Genomic DNA, 20,962 nt, shown 5'->3' with positions numbered 1-20,962 from the left:
CCCAATTCTTTCAGCCTTCCTTCATAGGTCATGTTCTCAAGACCTTTAATCATTCTTGTTCCTCTTCTCTGGACCCTCTCCAATTTCTCCACACCTTTCTTGAAATGTGGCGCCCAGAACTGGACACAATACTCCAGTTGAGGCCTAACCAGCACAGAGTAGAGCGGAAGAATGACTTCTCGTGTCTTGTTTACAACACACCTTTGAGGCCTGAAGAAAATGCCACTCAGTGAGAGACAGAGAGCTCAGACTGCTTAGTTTACCAAAAAGAAAACAGAGAAGTGACTAGATTAGAGTACAGAAGTACTCTCCCGGGAAGGAAATACCAGGTACTTAAGGGCTCTTTAATCAGGCGGAGAAAGGCAGAACATGAACCAGTGGCTGGAAGCAGAAGCCAGACAAAGTTCAGTTAGAAATAAGGCACCTTATTTTAACAGTAAGGGTGATTAACCATTGGAACAAACCGCCCAGGGAAGTGACGGATTCTCCATCTCTTCAGATCCAGGCTGTAAGAGATGCTTTAGCCAAACACAAGTTACTGGGCTCAATACAGGGCGATTGGGTGAAATATAATGGCCTGTATTATGCAGGAGGTTAGAAAAGATGATCTAATGGTCCCTTATTAATCACGGAGAAGAAAGTGCCTGGCATGGCAAACGCTGTGAAGAGATGAACAGAATACACCATATGCTCACAGCAGGCAGAAGAAATACTCTTTACTTGTGTCATCTCTGTGCAGCACAGGCTCTGGGTTGGGTGACTGGGACCAGTCCCTCTTGTGGGCCAGGTCTCTTATTCTGTTTGACCAGTCACAAATTGGGCCCTTGAGCCACTCCTGGATGTGGAATAGGGGTCACGCAGTGCCTGGGTCCTTTGCAGATGGGAGAGAGGCTCTAACTGGTGCCAGCACCACTCAGCAGAGCTGGGATCAGGACTCTAAATGACATTGTCCATCATCTGGTTAATATTTGGTGTGGTGCTCTCCACCCCCAGCCCATTAGCACTGATCTGCTCCACAGATTTACCTGCCTCCACTCAGCTTATGTGAGGGCTCCATACGTTACTGGGCTTCTCAAACACTTGCTGTGACTAGCCAGCCCATAGTGATGCCAATGGTACACTGTATGCACAGAGGCAGACAGAAAAGGAGCAGCTACTGGCTTCCAGGGAGAGTGTGGAACAGAAATCAGGCAACACAGTGTTATTACTCTTCCTCCCTCTGTGCTGTGTTCCTCCAGATGTGAACCACAGCCCGGTCACGCCTGGGTCTCTTAGGGTCACAAAGGATATGATACACTGCAATTAAACACCAGCAGCTGGCCCATGCCAGCTGCTCGGGCTGAACGCCAAGCCTGAATAGCTATGCAGCAATCTTATAGTCCCACAGCCTGAGCCCCGCGAGCCTGAGTCACTGACATGGGCCAGCCGCAGGTGTTATGTGGCAGTGTCAGCATACCTGTAGCTAACAGAAACCACGTACATGTGAAGACTTTCAATGCAGCCTGGAGTCATTCTCAGGAGCTCTGACAGGGCAGCTCAGCACACAATGACACCTGCTCTTGCTGCACAGCAAAACTGCACTCCTTGTTCAGCTGTCTCCCTTCTGCCCAGACACAAACACTTCCTAGCCATGGACAGCAGGTCAGGACATTCCGGCTACACACAAGCAATGGAAACCTCGCTGAGAGCAGAGAGGGAAAACCAGCCTGACCTGAGAAAGGACAGGTCTGTTACCTGTGTTTTCCAGGAGGTATTTGAGGGAGCACTCAATAGCATTAAAGAATCCATCCAAGATCATTTCATCCACATAATCAACGTACACTTTCCAAACTTCGGAGGTGGGGTCTGTGTTGAACAGACTCAAGTTCTCCTGAAAAAAAATGGAAGTCACCATCAAACACAGCCAGACTGAATTTGTCTCATGGTAGAATGACCCATTGGACCATTATTAAAACGATACAAATTAATACAGCGAGATTAAGCAGGTTGATAGTGTTTAGAAAGCTAGAGAGCAGACAGGAAGGATGGTCTAGCAGTGAAGATGCTAACCTAGCATACAGGACCCCTGGGTTCTGTTCCCTCCTCTAATATAAGACTTTTGTGTGACCTTGAATAAATCATTTAGTCTCTCTGGACCAGAGTTCCCATCTGCATGAGGGGGCTAATAGCACTGCCCTGCCTCACAGGGGTGATTCAAATTGCTCTGTCTGACTGCATTGTCACACCCCACCTCACCCCGACACACCTTTCGGGAGCCCTGGGTCCTACATATGCCCATCACAACATGTTCCAGTGCATTACATGCCCCAGTAACAACTATATGGGTGAAGTCAGACAATCACTCTACTGTCAAATGAACTCACAGAGAAAAATGATAAAAGACAAAAACACTATGTCACCCATGGGCGAACACATTTCACAAAATGATCACTCTATACCTGACCTCTCAGTCCTCATCCTTACAGGGAACATGAACAGCACCTTCACAAGCTGAGCCTAGGAGTTTAAATTCATAACTTTTCTAGACAGTAAGAATCATGCTCTTCATAAAGACACTGAATTTATGGTTTATTAAAACAATCTAACTCCCTTTTTTGTCCTATGACTGCAGAGGTGTTAATGGGCCAATTCACCTTGAATGGTCTCTTAGAAAATGTGCTAACTACTTATGCAAAGCAGTCTGTTCCATCATTTATTTAGCTAGGACATTAGTACCTTTCCCAGAGCTAAAGAAGAGCTCTGTGTAACTTGTAAGGTTGTCTCTCTCATCAACAGAAGCTGGTCCTATAAAAGATATTATCTCATCCACTGTCTCTCTAACCCTGCGGTTCTCAAACTATGGGTCAGGACCCTATTTTAATGGGGTCACCAGAGCGAGTGTTAGGGTATGGCTACACTTGGAATTTCAAAGCGCTGCAGCGCTTTGAAGTGTGAGTGTGGTCGGAGCGGCAGCGCTGGGAGCTGCACATAAACCACATTCTCTACGGGTGTAGCGTGCAGCGCTGGGAGTCGCGCTCCCAGCGCTGCCGCCCTGATTACACTGATGCTTTACAGCGCTGTATCTTGCAGCACTCAGGGGGGTGTTTTTTCACACCCCTGAGCGCGAAAGTTGCAACGCTGTAAAGTGTGAGTGTAGCCATACCCTGAGACTTGCTGGAGCCTGGGTCCGAAGTTGAAGCCTGAGCCTCACCGCCCTGGGCAGTCAGGATCAGGCGTGCTCAGGCTTCGGTAACCCTCCTGGGGTCATATAGTAGTAGTTGTTGTCAGAAGGGGTTGCGGTGCAAGTTTGAAAACCCCTGACCAAAGGCACAGTGCTGCATTTGCTACAGAGGGAGATAAGGGAAGCTAAAATCGACACAGGTGACTTCCAGTAGAATTACTCAGGGAAGGGCCCTTTGTTTCATGCTTTCTATTTTCCTGCTATATCATTCTCTGTGCCTTCCTCTCCATGTTATTAGTGCCTTGATTTTAATGCTGCCACTTTTGAATCTGCAACAGATTTACGAGCAGTGAAGAATATTTCAGCCAATATAAAGACTCCTAGCAAACATCCAAAGGAGCATCATAGGGATGCAGGGACATTAGAGAAATTCCTTGCCACAGACTCAATGTTCCGATGGGAAGGTGATGAAAAGAGAGGGGCGTAGCACTGAAAACTTCCCTTATGCATTTATATACCTGAACTGGGCCCACATCATAGAATCGTAGGACTGGAAGGGACCTCGAGTGGTCATCTAGTCCAGTCTCCTGCACTCAAGGCAGGATTAAGTAGTATCTAGACCATTCCTGATAGGTGCGTCTCTAACCTGCTCTTAAAAACCTCCACTGATGCAGATTCCACAACCTCCATAGGCAATTTATTCCAGTGCTTAACCACCCTGAAAGTCAGGAAGTTTTTCCTAATGTCCAACCTAAACTGCCATTGCTGCAAGTTAAGTCCACTGCTTCTTGTCCTATCCTCAGAGGTTAAGGAGAACAATTTTTCTCCTCCCTCCTTATAACAAACTTTTTTGTACTTGAAAACTGTCCACTCTCAGTCTTCTCTTCTCCAGACTAAACAAATCCAATTTTTTTCAATCTTCCCTCACAGAACATATTTTCTAATCTTCAATTATTTTTGTTGCTCTTCTCTGGATATCTTCCAATTTCTCCACATCTTTCCTGAAAGGTGATGCCCAGAACTGGACACAACACTCTAGGTGAGGTCTAATCTGTGAAGAGTAGAGTGGACGAATTACTTCTTGTGTCTTGCTTCCAACATGCCTGCTAATACATCCCAGAATGTTCGGTTTTTTTGCAAGTCTACACTGTTGACTCATATTTAGCTTGTGATCCACTATGACAGCCAGATCCCTTTCCACAGTACTCCTTCCTAGGCAGTCATTTCCCATTTTGTATGTGTGCATCTGATTGTTGCTTCCTAAGTGGAGTACTTTGCATTTGTTCTTATTAGAGTTGCTAAGTGTCTGGTTTTTGACCGGAACACCCAGTCAAAAAGAGACTCTAGCAGCTCCAGTCAGCACCAGAGTGGGACTCCACGCGGTTCCCGGAAGCAGCAGCATATCCCCCACTCCAGCTCCTAGGCACAGGGGCAGCCAGGAAGCTCTGCGCACTGCCCCCAGCATCGGCTCTGCAACTCCCATTGACTGGGAACTGTGACCAATGGGAGCTACAGAGGCAGCGCCTGTGGATGAGGCAACGTGCCAAGCCACCTGGCCATGCCTCCACCTAGGAGGCAGCAGGGGGACATGCTGCCACTTCCAGGAGCTGCCTAAGGTAAGCACTGCCCAGAGCCTGCACCCCTCAAGTCTCCTGCTAGCACTTTCACCAATGGACTAAAACCACAATGTAGGCAACCTCCTCTGGTCAAAGGAGCAGAGACTATTCTGGTTCTGGGAACTACAATTACAAATTCCAGGGAAGTAATTCAAAATGTGCAAGTCAAACAGTTGATTAAACAGCTCAAAAGCGCTACATAGAGATTCAGAGTAACAGAAAATATAACATTTAGAAAGCAGAACAAAGACTTTGGACTGTCTTTCAGCAGACTTGTCAGAAGGAGTTGGGGCTGTTCCACTTGCATTAATTTAGTAGTTAAATCTGAGTCGATTTGACACTTGAAATGCGAGCCTCCTCCCTGAGCCATAAAATCATTTAAAGTGCCTCCTCTGAAATCTAATCTCCAGGTGCCAACAGAATTTCTGACCTCAGAACAAACTCTGCTTATTGTGTGTTTATTGTTACTGCTTTTAATGCTTGGAGAGCAGGTTAGGGCAGAATTCGGGAAGGCAATGGAAATGATAGATTTGGGATTGTGGAGCCACATGCTCACTGAGCGGACAGGGGCATAAAACCAACTGCAGTATTGCCAACACTAAGCATCCAAAACCAGGAGACAGGCCCCCCACAATCATGAGAATGGCTGAAAAATCATGAGATTCTTTATATCTGCTTTCTGGATTTTGGTCTTTATTCAAACTTTTCTCCAGAATCATGAACACTAGAAACTTAGTGGGAAGAGAAGCAGGTTCTATGCACAACCAATAGCCCTCAGCAGCATTCTCTATCTGCTCTGTAGCATGGTAAAGCTATGCCAATACTCTCTTCACCTTCACCAGTGCATGGATTCTCAGCCCCGACTCTTTGATGAGGTTGTAGCGCTTTTCTAGCCGTTCAGGCCGGTCCTCCAGACTGAGCACGTTTTCCCTTTTTCCATCTTTCCTCTCAAAAATTGGTGAGACCCACGACCTCATGATGCTTTGAATCTCCTCGACATTGTCCTTGGCTTTCTGGATCCTTCGCTCAAGGTCATGAACTCTCTCGATCACCGTGGAGATGTGATCCCACAGGCCTTTTCAACAAATAAAGAGGGTTTGCTCAGGCTGTCAATGCTACAGATGTCTGCCGCCATAGCTACGTGGGTGAAAAGAGGTGTGATCCCTGCCTGACACAGCTGTGCTGGTGGAAGCCCCAAGTGTAGAGACAGCTGTGCCGGCAGAAGCTGCACTTTTATTGGCATAGCTTGTTTCATGTGGGGCATTGGAATAAGCAGTACCAATCGAAGTGCAGCTTTGCTGATACAAGCTGCATCCACTCCAGGAGTGCTTAACTGGTACCACAGACAGGTGTCACTCTACCAGTGAAGTGCTCCTAGTCAAGACACTGCTTCAGCATTTTCATAGCAATTCACCTGGGCTTGCCGATATTCTCAATTTGGATTCTGTTAGGAAATGCTTCTGAATTTCCCTTATGGTCACATGAGTCCCCCATGACCACTGTATAGGTCCCAATGTGGGGCAGAGCTAGTCCTGAATGCCAGGCACCACCAAGCCTCTTGTCACAAGCAAGAGGGTCGTTGGTCTCCCCTGGCCTTTCCTTAATTCTTTTCTGTTCTCAAGAACTCACAATAAAGGCCCCGTTATCCCTGGTTTCTGCTAACAGCACTGTCCATGTTCCAGCCAGCCAGGCCCTGCTTCCCAGGAGTGGGAATGCCCCTCTGACCAGACCTTTGCTGGAGAAGCAGTGAGGCATGAGGGACAGAGTACCTTCTGTGTGCAGGGTGTCACTGAAGTATCAAAGACAGGGCAAACCCCAGAGCCATGAGGCCAGGTCAGATGTACAGGGGAGAAGAGGCTAAACAATGGTTCTCCTACCCCGACATTGCCCCTCCCCAGGCTCACTCTTGCTGTGCTCCCTCCTGCCCACATCACAGCCCCTCTAAATTCTCCCCTCTCCCATCCCTCGTTCAGAGAAGCCAGTTAGGATTGCCAACTTTCTAATCACAGAAAACTGAACACTCTTGCCCATCCCCTGCCCCAAGGCCCCGCCCCTGCCCCATTCCTTCTCCGAGGCCCCACCCCCACTCATTCCATCCCCTCTCCCTCCAGTCACTCGCTCTCCCACCCTCACTCACTCATTTTCACCGGGCTGGAGCTGGGGTGTGAGAGGGGTTGAGGGCTCTGGCTGGGAGTGTAGGCTCTGGGGTGGGACTGGGGATGAGGGGCTTAGGGTGGAGAAGGAGGCTCCAGACTGGAGCCAAGGAGTTCGGAGTGTGGGAGAAGGCTCTGGCGTGAGGCAGTGGGTTGAGGTGCGGTAGGGGGTGCGGGCTCCAGCTGGGGGTGCAGGCTCTGGGGAGGGGCCAGGGATGATCGGTTTGTGGTGCAGGAGGGGGCTCTGGGCTTGGGGGGGTTGAGGGATTTGGAGTTTGGGAGGGAACTCCAAGCTGAAACAGAGGGTTTCAGTGTGGAAAGGGGTGCGGGCTCCAGGCTGAGATTGCGGGCTCCAGGGTGGGGCCAGAAATGAGGAGTTCAGGGTACAGGAGCGGGCTCTGGGCTGGGGTCAAGGGGTTTGGCATTTGAGAGGGCGCTCTGGGCTGGGGCAAAGGCTTGGGTTGTGGGAAGGGTTATGGGCTCAGAGCTGGGGATGCTGGCTCTGGGGTGGGGCCAGAAATGAGGGGTTCAGAGCGAGGGAGAGGGCTCCAGGCTGGGGGCTTGGGGGAGGGAGGGTGTTGGGGCACAGGCTCCGGGTGGCGCTTACCTCAGGTGGCTCCCGGAAGCGACCAGCTTGTCCCTCTGGGAGCCGTGCAGAGCCGAGCAGGGAGCCTCCCAGCCCTGCTGCACTAGCAGTGCTGCCAACCAGACTTTTAATGGCCAGTCAGCGGTGCTGACCAGAGCCGCCAGGGTCCCTTTTTGACCAGGTATTCCGGTTGAAAACCAGACACCTGGAAACCCTAGAGCCATTTCCACTGCCAGGGGATCCTGCACAGCCTCAGAAGTAGGGCTGTATTTGCCCCTTGAGGCACTCTGGTCACCACCACTGCCACCAGCACATGGAATGCCCAGCACATGCTCAGCCCAGCATGTGGGCTTCTCTATCCCAGTCATCAGCAAGTACTTGCATTTAGAGGCAGATGACTCAGGGGCTGACATGGGGAAAAAGCCATCCCAGGCTTTATGTTCTGTCTGAAGAAAGGCAATTTCTCAGCACCTGATCATCCCCAAAAGGTGGTTCTGCTTTGCAGAGTCATAAGAGCAAAAGTGCTTCTGATCACCCCATGAATTTTTGGAAGGAAACTAAATGGCATCTTCCACCAGTTCATTTTCAATGGGAATATTCACCACCAGGAAACTGTTCTGTTTGCACTTAAAATTAATGAAGTAAGAACCCAGGTAAAAGCATCCTGAGGTAATGGGGCATATGAACAGCCTGTGCATTATTAATCACACTCTTTATTTCACTCTTCTTGAAAAAAATCTATTTGCTGCAGTGACCTTTCCTGGGAATAATCAGGCATCAGCGCTGCACAGTCTTTCCTGGCTCTAGAGGGGTTCGATCACTTTCCATTCTCGTGTCAGAGCACCACTGGGAGAGTGACCAACTGCCCCAGAAACCACCACTCTGGTATCCCCGAAAGCAGCACCTCCCCATACCCATGGTTATCAGCACTGGGGAGAGCATACAGCAGGGTCTTGCTTTTCTTGTGTTTCAGCCACCAAACTGTTTTATATTTAGCAAATTAAAGAGGTCAGTTACAATCGCCCATAAAACGGACCTCCTCTAATAGTAACATTGCTTTTTTTATGAGCTTTCAAATGTCCTTAAACATAAATCTATCAGTCTCCAGATCAGTTCCAGCTCCTCCTCCTCCTCCTCCAGAAGTCACGGTGCCCAAGAAGGGAACAGATGGTCATAGTGGAGGAAAGTGAGCACATGTCCATGAACACATCTGACCTCAGAATCCCAGCTGAGGAGCAGGAGGGCAATCTGCAGGACTCACCTGCACCTCCCCAATCAGTGGGTTTGTGGACTTACCTTCTGTCTTCCAGTTCAGTGTCTCTTCTGCCTCTTTCAGCCTGGAGTCAATATCCTGCAGTTGCCTCTGTACCAGAGGGTATTCTATCTCGAGGACTGTCCTCAGGATCTTATTGTACGCATTTACCATCAGCTCCAAGTTAGCCACCAGCTGCCGATACAACTCCTTGGAGGAGTAGATTTCTGCTGCTGTCTCAGGGATGCTCTCCACCTGGTTTGCCTTCAGATAATTCACTTCCCTGAGCACTGAAATCAGCTAGAAAACAACCAGTGCAGAGAGACTCATTGTGATGGGGTGTCCACCTCTACACAAGGCCTGAAGGGATTAAGGTGACCAGATGGGCCAATTAACTGTCCAGGCTGCACTTGGAGGAGAAGTCAGGGAGCAGGGATTGATTAAAGGAGGCTCAGCTAGACAGAAAGAGGAGAGGCCAGTATAAAGCCCAGGAGCTGAGGGCAGCAGGAGGCTGCAGAGTAGTCTGGAGTCATTCACTGGAGAAGGGAGATGTATTTGGAGCAATAGAGGCAAGTAGCCTACAGTTCTCCCTAGGAGGAGGCAAACTCAGAGAAGGGGAAAGAGCCAGAAGTTATGGCAAGGCTCAAGGAAAAGCCAGTAAGGGCCAGGATAGAACAGACTTTTGCTGCTGACTAGAGGGCCCCTGAGCTGGGACCTGCAATAGAGGGCAGGCCCTGGTTCCCCTGCCAGCCACCGGGGAAGTGGTGCAGACCAGACAGTGGAGAGCCAGACAGTTTGCCCAGGATGACTTTGATACCCCAGAAGGGGAGGACCATAGTGACCTGGCCAGAGGGCAGAGTAACGAAGAAGAAGTTGCAGCTCCTGGAGCGAGAGGGGCCACAGGGCTAGACAGGACAGGTGAATAGACTGCCAGAGGGGTACAGCACCTGGAAAAAATTAATCCCCACAGCGGCCAGAAGGAGGCACTCTAGTGATGAGTGGACTCTGTGGATTCATTGTTTCTTCTGATGACACCTACAGAACTGCAGTCTGGGGACAGACACATTCACCTTCTCTCGGTTAGCTGCCACTTTTCTAATTCTTAACATTTTATAGTTTTCAAAAGCAATAATTTTGGGGTGGCTTTTTACTTACATGGGAGCTCTTCTCTGACAAGTGACCCACCATGCTGAATGCCTCCCACCAAATCTCTAAAAAATGTTCTTCAAGAACAATTAGAAAGATGGTTTTTTTCTAGCTGCCATCCCAGCAAATTCTTTGCAGCCCCTGAAAGCCATGCTGGCTTTTTCCTTGTCAAACATCAACTCAGTTTTTTTACCAGCAGATACAACTGTGAATGTACAGAGGGAGCAGAACCCAAAACCTCTGCTTAGCCACATGACCAGATTCAATACAAACTCAGTCCTCCCTGTAAACAAAATCCTCTTTCCCCTACCCCTAACTAAAAATACATCAGAGCCAGAGCCCCTTTTTGTGCTTCATGGACCCTGCCTGGATTTTCTGTTGAATCCATCCTCAAAAATATATCCTGTTTTGTACCACTGAAGAAACAGATCACCCTAACATAGGGACAGTGAGTTCTGAGAGTATGAAGCATGCAGGCTCCAAAGCAGCTGAATTAGGATGTGTGTGTGAGGCACACAGGAATTTCCACTGGATGGTTTCACTCTGAATGTGATATTTAACAGGAGACATGGCCCAGCAGGAGGAGAGTAAATCCAAGTTGTCTGTCAGGGAATATGCTGCATGGTGCTGGGAATGCACTTTTAGCAGAGTGGGTCCAACACACTTTCTTAAATTGTCTTGAGCCCAGAATAGCCGCAGTGAAATACAGTCATGTGACAGGTACAATATGAATATCAAGGAAGAGTCTTGCAGTGAGATTAATTATCTTCATGTTTTACCTGTGGATCAAAATTAACTGCGATCAGCTTGGTCTCTGGATCTTGTCTGATAACTGGCCGGGTGAGGTTGTACTGTGATTTTTCGGACACTGTCTGGGACCAATCCTTATAGAGCTTCTCCTGATACCTAACAGAGACAACATTCATCAGGCATCTGCCAGCCAGCCACAGACGCAGGTCTGAATGAATGATAAACCTACTTCACAACTCAGAAATATGAATGCATTTTAAGAAAAATATCCCACAGCATCTCCACAAAGACCAAACCCGTAAATACATGCATGAGGAAACTGGGGAAAATGCAAATCAGAAAGTCAAAGATTTCAGGTAAGATTTTCAAAAGCACCTGAGTGGTTTAGGAGACTAAGTCTCATTTTCAAAAGTGTCTCAGCACCAGATTTTCAAAGCTGCAGATCGGTGCCTGGTGGGATTTTCAAAAATGCCTAAGGATGTTGGGTGTTTAACTACCATCGATGTCACTATTGACAATCCCCCTAGGTACCTATCTGCATCTTTAGTCACCTAATACCTATGAAAATCTGGCTTTGGGGCATTTAGGAGCCTGTGGGTATGTCTGCACTTTGAGCTGGGGGTATAATTCCCAGCCCAAGTAGACTTACATGCACTAGTTCTGAATGAGCAAAAATAGCAGAGTAGCCACGACGGCATGACCGGTGGGATGAGCTAGCCTCCCTGAGTACAATCCCATCAGAAGCGCTGCGTAGGCATGCACACAGCTAGTAACTCCCACCTAGGATGACCAGATGTCCCGATTTTGGGGTCTTTTTCTTAAATGGGCTCCTATTACCCCAACCCCCGTCCCAATTTTTCACATTTGCTATCTGGTCACCCTTCTCCCACCACTCGCACAGCCATGGCTACGCTCCTATTTTAGCATGTGCCAGTATGTCTCCTTGAGCTGGGAACGACATCCCCAGCTCAAAGTTTAGCTGCATACTACATTTCTTTGAAACCAATGGGACTTAGGCTCCTAAATGTTTAAGTTGCTTTTGAAATAGGGACTTGGGATCCTGGACTGTTCAGAGAGTTCTATCCCACATCATGACAGTTGGCATGGTTGAACGATTATTTGAACATTTCTCCTCAGCAATTAGGAGTAGGACACTGAAATCTGGCAGGCAGGTAGTCCTGAAGTCAGACAGCTGCTTTTCACTGTCCCCATGAAACTCTATCTAGATTATGCCAAATTATATGCCATACAGTCTCATCATTTGTGTATGTGCAGTTTGCACACCTACTGAAAGTTTATAGAAGCACTTCAGCTTCTGCTAGGATATACTGCACATGCTCTCTGGCCCCAAGAAGACTCCTGCAGCATTCCCAAGACATCAAAGGGAGGCTGTAATTCTATATGGGGCACAGTCAAAAAGTTTCTTCCTCCTCCTTTCACCACCAAACCAAGGTTTGACTTAGAAGCTTGGAGCATGGTAGGTGGCACCTTGGTGGAATGAGCATTCCACAGTGAGAACTTCTTAATTTGGCCAAGGTTGGATTCTCAGTTAATTGCATTGCTAATTAACACATTTTAAATGGTGAAATTTCACCCAGTAACAAACAGCAAATCTTCATATACTTGCCCCACATGAAAAGTCACAATTTTTGCAGAAAAATAGCAGATTTTTACCCATAAGTTACAATTAATTTTTGTGGGAATCACTTCACAACTGGGGCAAAACCACAAGTTATTCTGAGTTTTGGGAAGCTGATAAGAGGATGTTTTTCCACATGGCTGAATTTCTAGTCTTCAGTTATCTGGGAAGTTGCTATGCCTGTCTCATATGTCTGGAAGGTAAACATGGCAGGTGTACACACGTGGTTTTATTTGCACAATCCCAGGACTTGGGAATTTGTCGTTAGCTAGACAGTAATGCATGAAGGACTGGGCCAGGCTAATGAGACATTGTGTGTGTTCAATGTCTAAGAGGAGAACGTAATGTCTGCTACTTGTACACTGGAATGGACTCAACATGGCAGAGCTGTGCTGGGAAACATTGTCAAGAGATCCACACTCACTGCATCAGTCCTGAAGGGCCTCATTGGGATTCTTCACTACATTGATTTCATGTTGTAATTAAAACATCTACACTTTTCATCATCCATTTAGGAGCCAGCTCTTCTAATAAGTCTGTATCAGGAGAGATCCTCCAAGGAGGCTAGCCCTGTATTTCCCCTTAGCTGATTAACATCAGAAAGCGATTCTATAATACACACCTGCCAAGTGAAAATCTCCAGAAAACAAGCCAATGCAGAGCAAAATAATACAATGTTTCTAAACACAGAAAAACAAAACTAAAGGCATCAGATTTAGAGATTACATGTGCTCAATGCAAGCTATAAAGTAACACACTGGCTGGAAGCTAGGGCTCTGCTCCAACGCCCACTGGAGTCAACAGGAGCCTTTGGATACTCCTGTGACGTCCAGCTGCATCAACCCCTTATATAAGATTGGGCTAAGTGAACAGACTTACCTTTCTAGCAACTGTACCATGTCTTTGTACTTCTGTATCATTCGTTTTCCTTCAGGGGACTCCAGGCAGCTATCAGTGGAACAGAGGCAGTGTTACACAATGGATGGAAACTGTACATTACTTCCTTGTTTCAAAGCACATTTTTTAAGAGCATTTCATGCCATGGGCAGGTGCCATTTTAACAACCCTGGAGTTTTAGATTCTATACAAGTGCCTTCATTTAAGATTAAATCTGAGTGTATTTGAACTCTTCAGGGCAGGGACTCTCTTTGTTTTGCATAACGGGGCCCTGGTCTTTGACAAGGGTCTCTAGGTGCTACAGTAATACAAATAAGAATCACAGAAGATTTATCTGCCTTCTCTTCAATGTTTTTATACTGCTAACAGCTCAGGTTTAAGTGCAAGACCCATGCCAATCTTAATGTAAGGTTCAGCACTTTTTTTTTGTTTGTTTGTTTGCTACTTTGTTTTTTTAAAAATACCCCACATGGCCAATATGACAGTTGGGAGCTCCCTGTGGCTGCCAGCATTGCAATTCTGTAATTCCCCCGTTCTCCGATTCTCCCCTTGACCTCTACCTAGCCTTATGCAGCACTACTGAGCACAGCAATTACCTTACCGCGCCACAGATGCCTGTGCCTCATGGAGCTCATGAGTGCCACAGCTCCTTGGCTCTCCTGGCCTCCCTTTGCCCAGCAGAGCTGGACGGATTGCAGGCTCTTCATGTCCCCAGCTTGGATTGCCCTGTGCAATTTAGGACAGAGCTGCAGCATTCCCATTTCTTCAGCTGCACTTTTTTGGTGGCTGTGGGTTTTGCAGAGCACCCCCACAGCTGTTCTCTCTTTTATGATGCCGGGATCACTGTACCAACCAATGGCAGGTTTAGTACACACGTCTTCACAGTTGGGACTTTTTAATTCACCTTTGACCATATTTTAGTTTTATTTAAATCCATGTGAAGTTTGAAAATCAAGATATTTTGTTAAACTAGAGAGAACCAAAAAAGTAAAATATGGAGTAAAATGTCCCAAGTGTCAGACTGAAGCGTTGATGGCTTGTGAATGGCCTTCAGACTTTAAAAACCCTTTGATTGTACCCTGGAGGTAAACCCCAACCTCAACTCCTCAGCAGTCAGGAGAGGGGAGAAAACAGAGCACAGCAGCAGCTGCCTGGGTCCTGACTCGCCCTTTGGGATTGGAGCGGGGGACAGGTGGGGAGCTGGGCAAAGCTGAGACTGAGAGGGCTGCGTAGGGGGCTCTCAGGAGTGCATGTAACTGAGGCGGGTGGGTTGACCTGTGATACAGCCTCTCTTCCAAGCTGTCAGGACCGTGACCCAGAGCACTATGAGATTGCACTGGGCAGACTTCGTGTAACTACAGTGCTTGTGCTTCCCATGCACAAGAACTAGCACTGAAATGCCTTAAAGTGAACCACTGACAGCTCAGGCATGTCATACAGCTACTGCACTGGACACATGTGACACGTTGGAAGCACAGACGTGATGTGTTTCATGCGGTATCCATGTGAATGCTCTCTAATGTAGATAGCCTAAGGGTACCAGTTCAATGCTGTGCTGCAAAGTGACTGAATTCAGAGGGAAATTTTTTTCTTTACAAATGTTCAGGTTTATCATCAAAAAATTTGAGGGGATTTGTTTTTTTGATGAAAATCTGAAATTTTTTAAACAAAAAATATTTTTTTTCACAGAAATTTGCATTGAGTTGAAAGGCCAGTGTCTGTCAAACAAAAGGTTTGGACCAGCTGTAGGTAAGGTCCAGAACTCCTTCACACAGATCACTGCGCAGTCATCATACAGGAAAAATATTCACCTATCATGTTAGGGCCAGACATGAACAAGGCTTCCTCACCCCAAAACCAATGCCCTGAGCTAGTCAGTCCTTGTCTTCCCTTTTTATGTTACTCTTATGAGCTGCAAGTCTGATACCACAGCCTTTCACCTACAGCTGGAGGGCAGGTTATTAGCTGAGCTAAATGGAGTGAATGGAATCTGTATAAAATGTAGATCTGGCCTTTCTTCACAGTGTATAGCGTTTGCTGTGAAAGCTCCCAGGGAATGCAATGGATTTGGGTTGTGTGTTTGAGGCAGTGAGTATGGGCTCCCGTTCTCACGTTAATGCCTTTATTACTACAAACTAGTAGTATAGTTAGGATGGCAGCACACAGGCTACTGATACCAAAACACTGGCTGGAGCAATGGGAATGACTTTTATTAGAGGACTGTTTCAAAAATGCAGAATCATCATAGTTTACAATCCCTTCTAGCAAGAACCAGGAGCCAGAGCCACTCCACGCTCCAAGGTAATGCTGATGGATTTCTTACAACTGTCATGAACCAAAACCATCTAACTCCGTTGCTCTTATTTGCTTTCTGCTTCCTTTGGATTTATTAGATGTGTCTAGGGCCAGTAGGAGAGAAAAGCAGCCAATGTGTGGGACTGTTTTTACAAGATGACCCATAATAACAAAAAAGAAATGTTCTGATGGAAAAAAATCTCAATATCTTCCAGATTTGCCCCTTAATCTAGGGTGCAATTGTTTTCAATCCTTCTCATTTGTGGAACAAACAGCACCCCTACCGACCTCTGCCAGTGCACTTCAGTCCTGACCTACAGCCCCCCGCTATTTCAACTCTGGAAACTCCACACAGTTCTGCCAATGCTGCTCAGTCTATTTACTGGAGTATGATAGCTTCCCCTGCCGCAGCAGATCTAAACCCCCTGCCCTTCACAGCTCTGCCAAGGTACCTTAATCACAGCCTGCAGCATCCCTAGTGTTCTAGTCCTGGGCTCCTCTTGAGCAGAGGCTGCTATCTATGCAGGATTGTAGAGTGGTGGGGAAAAGGTCCAATAACTCCTTCACTTCAAACTTAAAGCTATGTTTGACAGCTGATAAGCCCTGTGCATCTGCTCACTGTGCCTCTTAATCATTTCACAACAAATCCATTTAAGGAACTGTCATAAATAGATAGCTAAGGGTTAATGTTTCTTTCACCTGTAAAGGATTAACAAAGGGAACCAAACACCTGACCAGAGGACCAATCAGGAAACTGGATTTTTCAAAGTCAGGGAGGGAATTTTTGGGATCTGAGTCTTTTGTCTGTCTCTCAGCTAGAGAAGGTTCTTTCTATCTTCTAATCTTCTGTTTCCAAATTGTAAATTACAGGTAGAAAAACAATATAGTCTTTTTAATGTTGTTTTGTTGCATTTACATGTGTGTAGTTTGCTGGATGTTTAAATTGTATCTCTTTTGAATAAGTTGTTATTCATTTTTCTTTTAAGCAATTGATACTGTATTATTTGTACATCTGATAACAGAGAAATTTTGAATGTCTTTTTTCCTTTCTTTTTTTTTTTATATAAGCTTCTTTTTTAAGACTTGTTTGAGTTTTTTCTCTCGGTAGGCTAAGGAACGAAGGGGAGGGGAATTCTCTTTGTGTTAATATACGAGGTAGTCTGCAGCACCAGGGGAATTGGTTGGGAGGGGGAACGAGAGAGAATCATTTCGTTTCCTTGTATTTGGGGTTTGTCCTCTTTGTGGAATAGAGGAGACATGCTTCTTGGTATTGTGATGTAAAGAGATTGCATCAGTACTCTCAGGTTAGCCCAGAGAGGAAAGTCTGGGTGGAAGAGAGAGGGGGAAGGGAAGTGGGTTATTTCCCTTTGTTGTGAGACTCAGAGTCTCTGAGTCTTGGGGTCCCTCCAAAGAAAGTTTGGGAGACCAGAGCGAGGCAGGTGCTGTAATTCCTGTCTGGTGGCAGCAAGATAAGATCCAAGCTGGTAATTAAGCTTGGAGGTTCATGCTAGGCACCCACATTTTGGATGCTAAGGTCCAGATTTGGGAATGAGGCTTATGATAGGAACTTATTAAAAAATGATTTCAGGAAAGCTGAAAACACAATTGTAATTACTTCTCCATGACAAACACACTTTACCTTTCTGGCTAAAAAGGATTTTTAGCTCTAACTAGAATATAGTAGATAATACCGGATGAAACTCAGATTCATCGAGAAAAGGGATCAAGATAGTTAAAACAATAACTTATCTGTGATAAAGGAACGCACGGATGTGTGATGTGCCTAAAATGACTGAATGGGACCTGGATCCGCTCTCTCAGCTCCTGAGCCCAGCGCAAAGCCCCAGCTACCAAGGACATGTTCCTGTGCACGGAAGGGAAGCCTGAATGAAGACAAATATAACTTAAAGTGAGGATTTGAAGGTATTTACTTCTCAGCTCTGCACTGTATATCATCCCCAACAGCAGCGATCCCACTGACGATAACATGTCCATTTAACATTCCCCTGATTTCCTAGGATTTCTCTTGGAACCGAGCATTCTGGAATCATGATATAATCCTGGCGCAAAGGCAGGTTCTAACTGCCTACTTGATGGGTGATCCCAGCCAAGGTCTGTCTCAATCTCTTTGTTCTGCTTTGTGAGTCATTAATGAATTTGGCAACAACGCCTCACAGCAAAGTCAACAGGTCCTGAAAGAATTGCAGCAGCATCTGGCAAGGCAACTTAATGGCATGTTGTGATTCTATGTAACACTAGTGCCTCATGGAACATACTGTCTTTGATTAAATGGGGTGCCGGATCCCCTACCTTGCAGAACCAGTGCACTCCAGACTAAGAAATCTGCAAAGCTTGCAAGTGCCTGAGGACCTCGCTGTGCCGTCAATCAGACTGCAATAGCAGCAGTGGTGTTGCTGGGAGCTGTGTGTGCAGAGCAAGAGCAGCACAGAGCTGAGAACGTTCACATCTTTTACACGATTCAACAAATTATTTCTACTGACTTAGACCAACTTGCAAAGCAAACATGGCCAGTGATGTCCTGATCCCATTAACATCAATGAGAGTTTTGCTGTTTGCTTCAAACAAGCCAGGATTTCACCTCACTTATTTAACCTAGTGCCAAATAACCTTTTTCACCTGATTCCTTCAAGCGGTTTAGGATGATTTATTACACCTTTGCAATCATCAAACTAGGAGCAGCAAGTGTTTCTAACTCGCGCACCTTGAAATGTGTTTACTTAGGATTAAAATATTTTAAGCCATAAATATTTTCAACCACAGTGTATTAAAAGCAAAATAAAACAATAGCTGTAGCACCAATATAGCAGAGCCCACAGTGACATAATGTGGATCACAGTCCCCATCTAGTGGCAGCCCATATATAGACAGGGTCCTGAGTCAGTTTCAGCAACTGAGTTACAGAGCCTGCTTCTTTAACTCAGGCTCTAGAAGCTCCTACTTTAAAGTCCTGAGGTCCTGGTTCATTCCCTGCAGGTGGTGTGATCTGGGCATCATTCAAATAGCTACTGTTTGATTCTGATAATCTGATAGGAGCCTGTCCTTTCTGTCCTGTGTCATTGTTCATGGATTGAGTAAATCCATAGTTAAGATTTTCTCTTAATGCACTTTGCATTTACAGGTTTCAGGGGAAATGCTGGAAACTCACAAAAGCCACTGTACAAGTCTCTCTGTTCAGACATGCAAGTCCCATTAACTATAAGAAGCAGTTACATGAGCATGTGGTTATGGGAAAAACTCCTTCCTCTCACAGGCTAGTTGGATGTAAAACTAAGCATGTGTTACCAATCCCAATCTAAATTCAGGTAAAGTGGATAAAAAATCATGATTTTAAAAAGAATCTGATGACTTTTAAAACACATTTGAATCAGTTTTTTTTATTTCAATTATATTTTTATTTATATGTTGCTAGTTCTTTAATTTCTTCTCATTTTATAGGCCTTAGCTGATAAAGTGATGCTTTTCAGAGTTGGGCAAAAAATTTTCACTGAAGCCTTTTTGCAATGGAAAATGACTTTTTGACAAAACAATTATTTTTTTCCAAAACATTTTTGCTTTCATCAAAAATTTTCAGCAATTGAACACATGTACAAGAAGCAAAGAGAATAATCAGAAAGAACTGGAATTAATATACAAGCTAAATTATTATTTAATTGGCGTCACAGAGACTTGGTGGAAAAGGTCTCATGACTGGAAAATTGCTATGGGGGATACAGCATGTTCAGGCAGGAGAGGCAGACTAAAAAGAGAGGAGGTGTGACATTATAAGTCAAAATATATACACTGGTTCTGAGGTCCAGAAAGAGATGAGACTCAGACCAGCTGAAAGTCTCTGAGTAAAGATAAAAGGGGTAAAAAGAATAGGAGTGACATGATGGTAGGGGCCTACAAATCAGAAAGAGGAAATGGATGAGGCATTTCTAGAACAAACAACAGAAATATCCAAAACATAAGACCTGGCAGTAATGGGGGACCTTAACTACCCAGCCATCTGTTGGAAAAGTGATACTGCAAAACGCAAAATGTCCCATAAGTCCTTGGAATGTATTAGGGACAAGTTTTTGTTTCAGAAAGTGGAGGAAGTAACCAGGGAGACAGACATTTTAGACTTGATTCTGACCAACAGGGAAGAATTGGTTGTAAATCTGAAGGTGGAAATCATATGGGTGAAAGTGAACATGAAATGATAGATTTCATGAATCTAAGGAAAGGGTGAGAGCAGCAGAACAAAGACAATGTTCTTCAAAAAAAGCAGACTTGAACAAACTCAGTGGACTACTGTGTAAGGGCCTATGGAGGAAAAAAAATCTAAGGGTTTGAAAAGGAGTTCAGGAGATCTAGTAGGTTCTCACGGTGACGATATTAAAGGCACAAGTGACGACTATCCCGATGCAAAGGAAAGTTAAGAAGAATAGTAAGAGGCCATTATGGCTCTCACAGGTGCTCTTTAATGACCTGAAAATCAAAAACAAATCCTACAAAAAATGGAAACATGGGGTAATTCCTAAGGAGGAGAACACAAGAACAGCACAAGCATGTAGGAAAAAATCAGAAAGGCTAAGGCGCAAAATGAGTTACACCAAGCAAGGGACATAAAAGGCAATAAGAAGACGTTGTTTAAATACAGTAGGAGCAAAAGAGAGTTAAAGGAAAGTGTAGGTCCACTACTTAGCAGGAAGGAGTGCTAATAACAGATGACATCAAGAAGGCTGAGCTATTTAATGCCTATTTTGCTTCCTTGTCTTCACTAAAAAGTTTAATGGTGACCAAATATCCAACACAATTAATATTAACAATGGGAGAGGCCACACCCTCACTCTAGCCGACAAGAGGCAAGTGAGTTCTTATGAGTTCAGCCAGCACTAACCAGACACACCTGTAAGGTTTACTCTGCCTGAAGGGAGGGAGGCTGAAACAGGAAAGCCTGCCACACACTAGGGGAACATTGCTGTGCTTCAGAGACAGCTGACTACAGGGACAGATCAGCAAAGAGGAAGACAGTCACAAACCCTGCCACCCACAAGACTGCACTGATCAGGTACAAGGCAGTGGTTACCTAAAGGAGGACCTGGAAGCAGACTCTAACCCTGATCAACTCTAGAGCCTGCAGATAAGCCAGGCCCCAAAGGGATGACCACAAAATTGCCGAAGAGTCTGATGACCTTTGTCATTTTCTTTTACTCTGATTCTCCTTCTCCCAGAGGAGAGAGAGGGACAGGAACCTTTTTATTTGTCATGTTTGAAGAATCCCTTGTGTAAGCAGTCCACATCGTTATCTGGCTGGGACTCAAGGGGGCCCTCACCCACCACAAACAACAAGGGGGAAGGAACACAAGCCAAAACAGGGTAAGAATAGGTTAAAGACTATTTAGATAAGATGAAAATATTCAAGTTGGCAGAGCCTGATGAAATTTACCCTAGGATACTAGGATAAGGAACTAGCTGAAGCA

General features: G+C 45.7%; 1 protein-coding gene across 4 annotated transcripts in view; it reads right to left on the bottom strand.

Moving 5' to 3' along the window:
• DNAH9 (dynein axonemal heavy chain 9) overlaps positions 1 to 20,962 on the bottom strand; it is a 396,459-nt gene that overhangs the window by 338,737 nt on the left and 36,760 nt on the right. For all 4 annotated transcript variants that reach the window (XM_075071725.1, XM_032803600.2, XM_032803609.2 and 1 more), the window contains 6 exons: positions 17,263 to 17,377; positions 13,182 to 13,250; positions 10,693 to 10,819; positions 8,812 to 9,067; positions 5,610 to 5,851; positions 1,735 to 1,870 (listed from right to left, as the gene is read on the bottom strand). In XM_075071725.1, the coding sequence (XP_074927826.1) occupies positions 1,735 to 1,870; positions 5,610 to 5,851; positions 8,812 to 9,067; positions 10,693 to 10,819; positions 13,182 to 13,250; positions 17,263 to 17,377 (945 nt within the window). The remainder of the gene's footprint in view (positions 1 to 1,734; positions 1,871 to 5,609; positions 5,852 to 8,811; positions 9,068 to 10,692; positions 10,820 to 13,181; positions 13,251 to 17,262; positions 17,378 to 20,962) is intronic.

This window comes from Chelonoidis abingdonii, chromosome 13, assembly GCF_003597395.2.
Source record: "Chelonoidis abingdonii isolate Lonesome George chromosome 13, CheloAbing_2.0, whole genome shotgun sequence".
NCBI classification, from domain to species: Eukaryota; Metazoa; Chordata; order Testudines; family Testudinidae; genus Chelonoidis; species Chelonoidis abingdonii.
The sequence above is the reverse complement of the archived record's forward strand: the minus strand, read 5'-3'. Positions and strand labels throughout refer to the sequence as shown.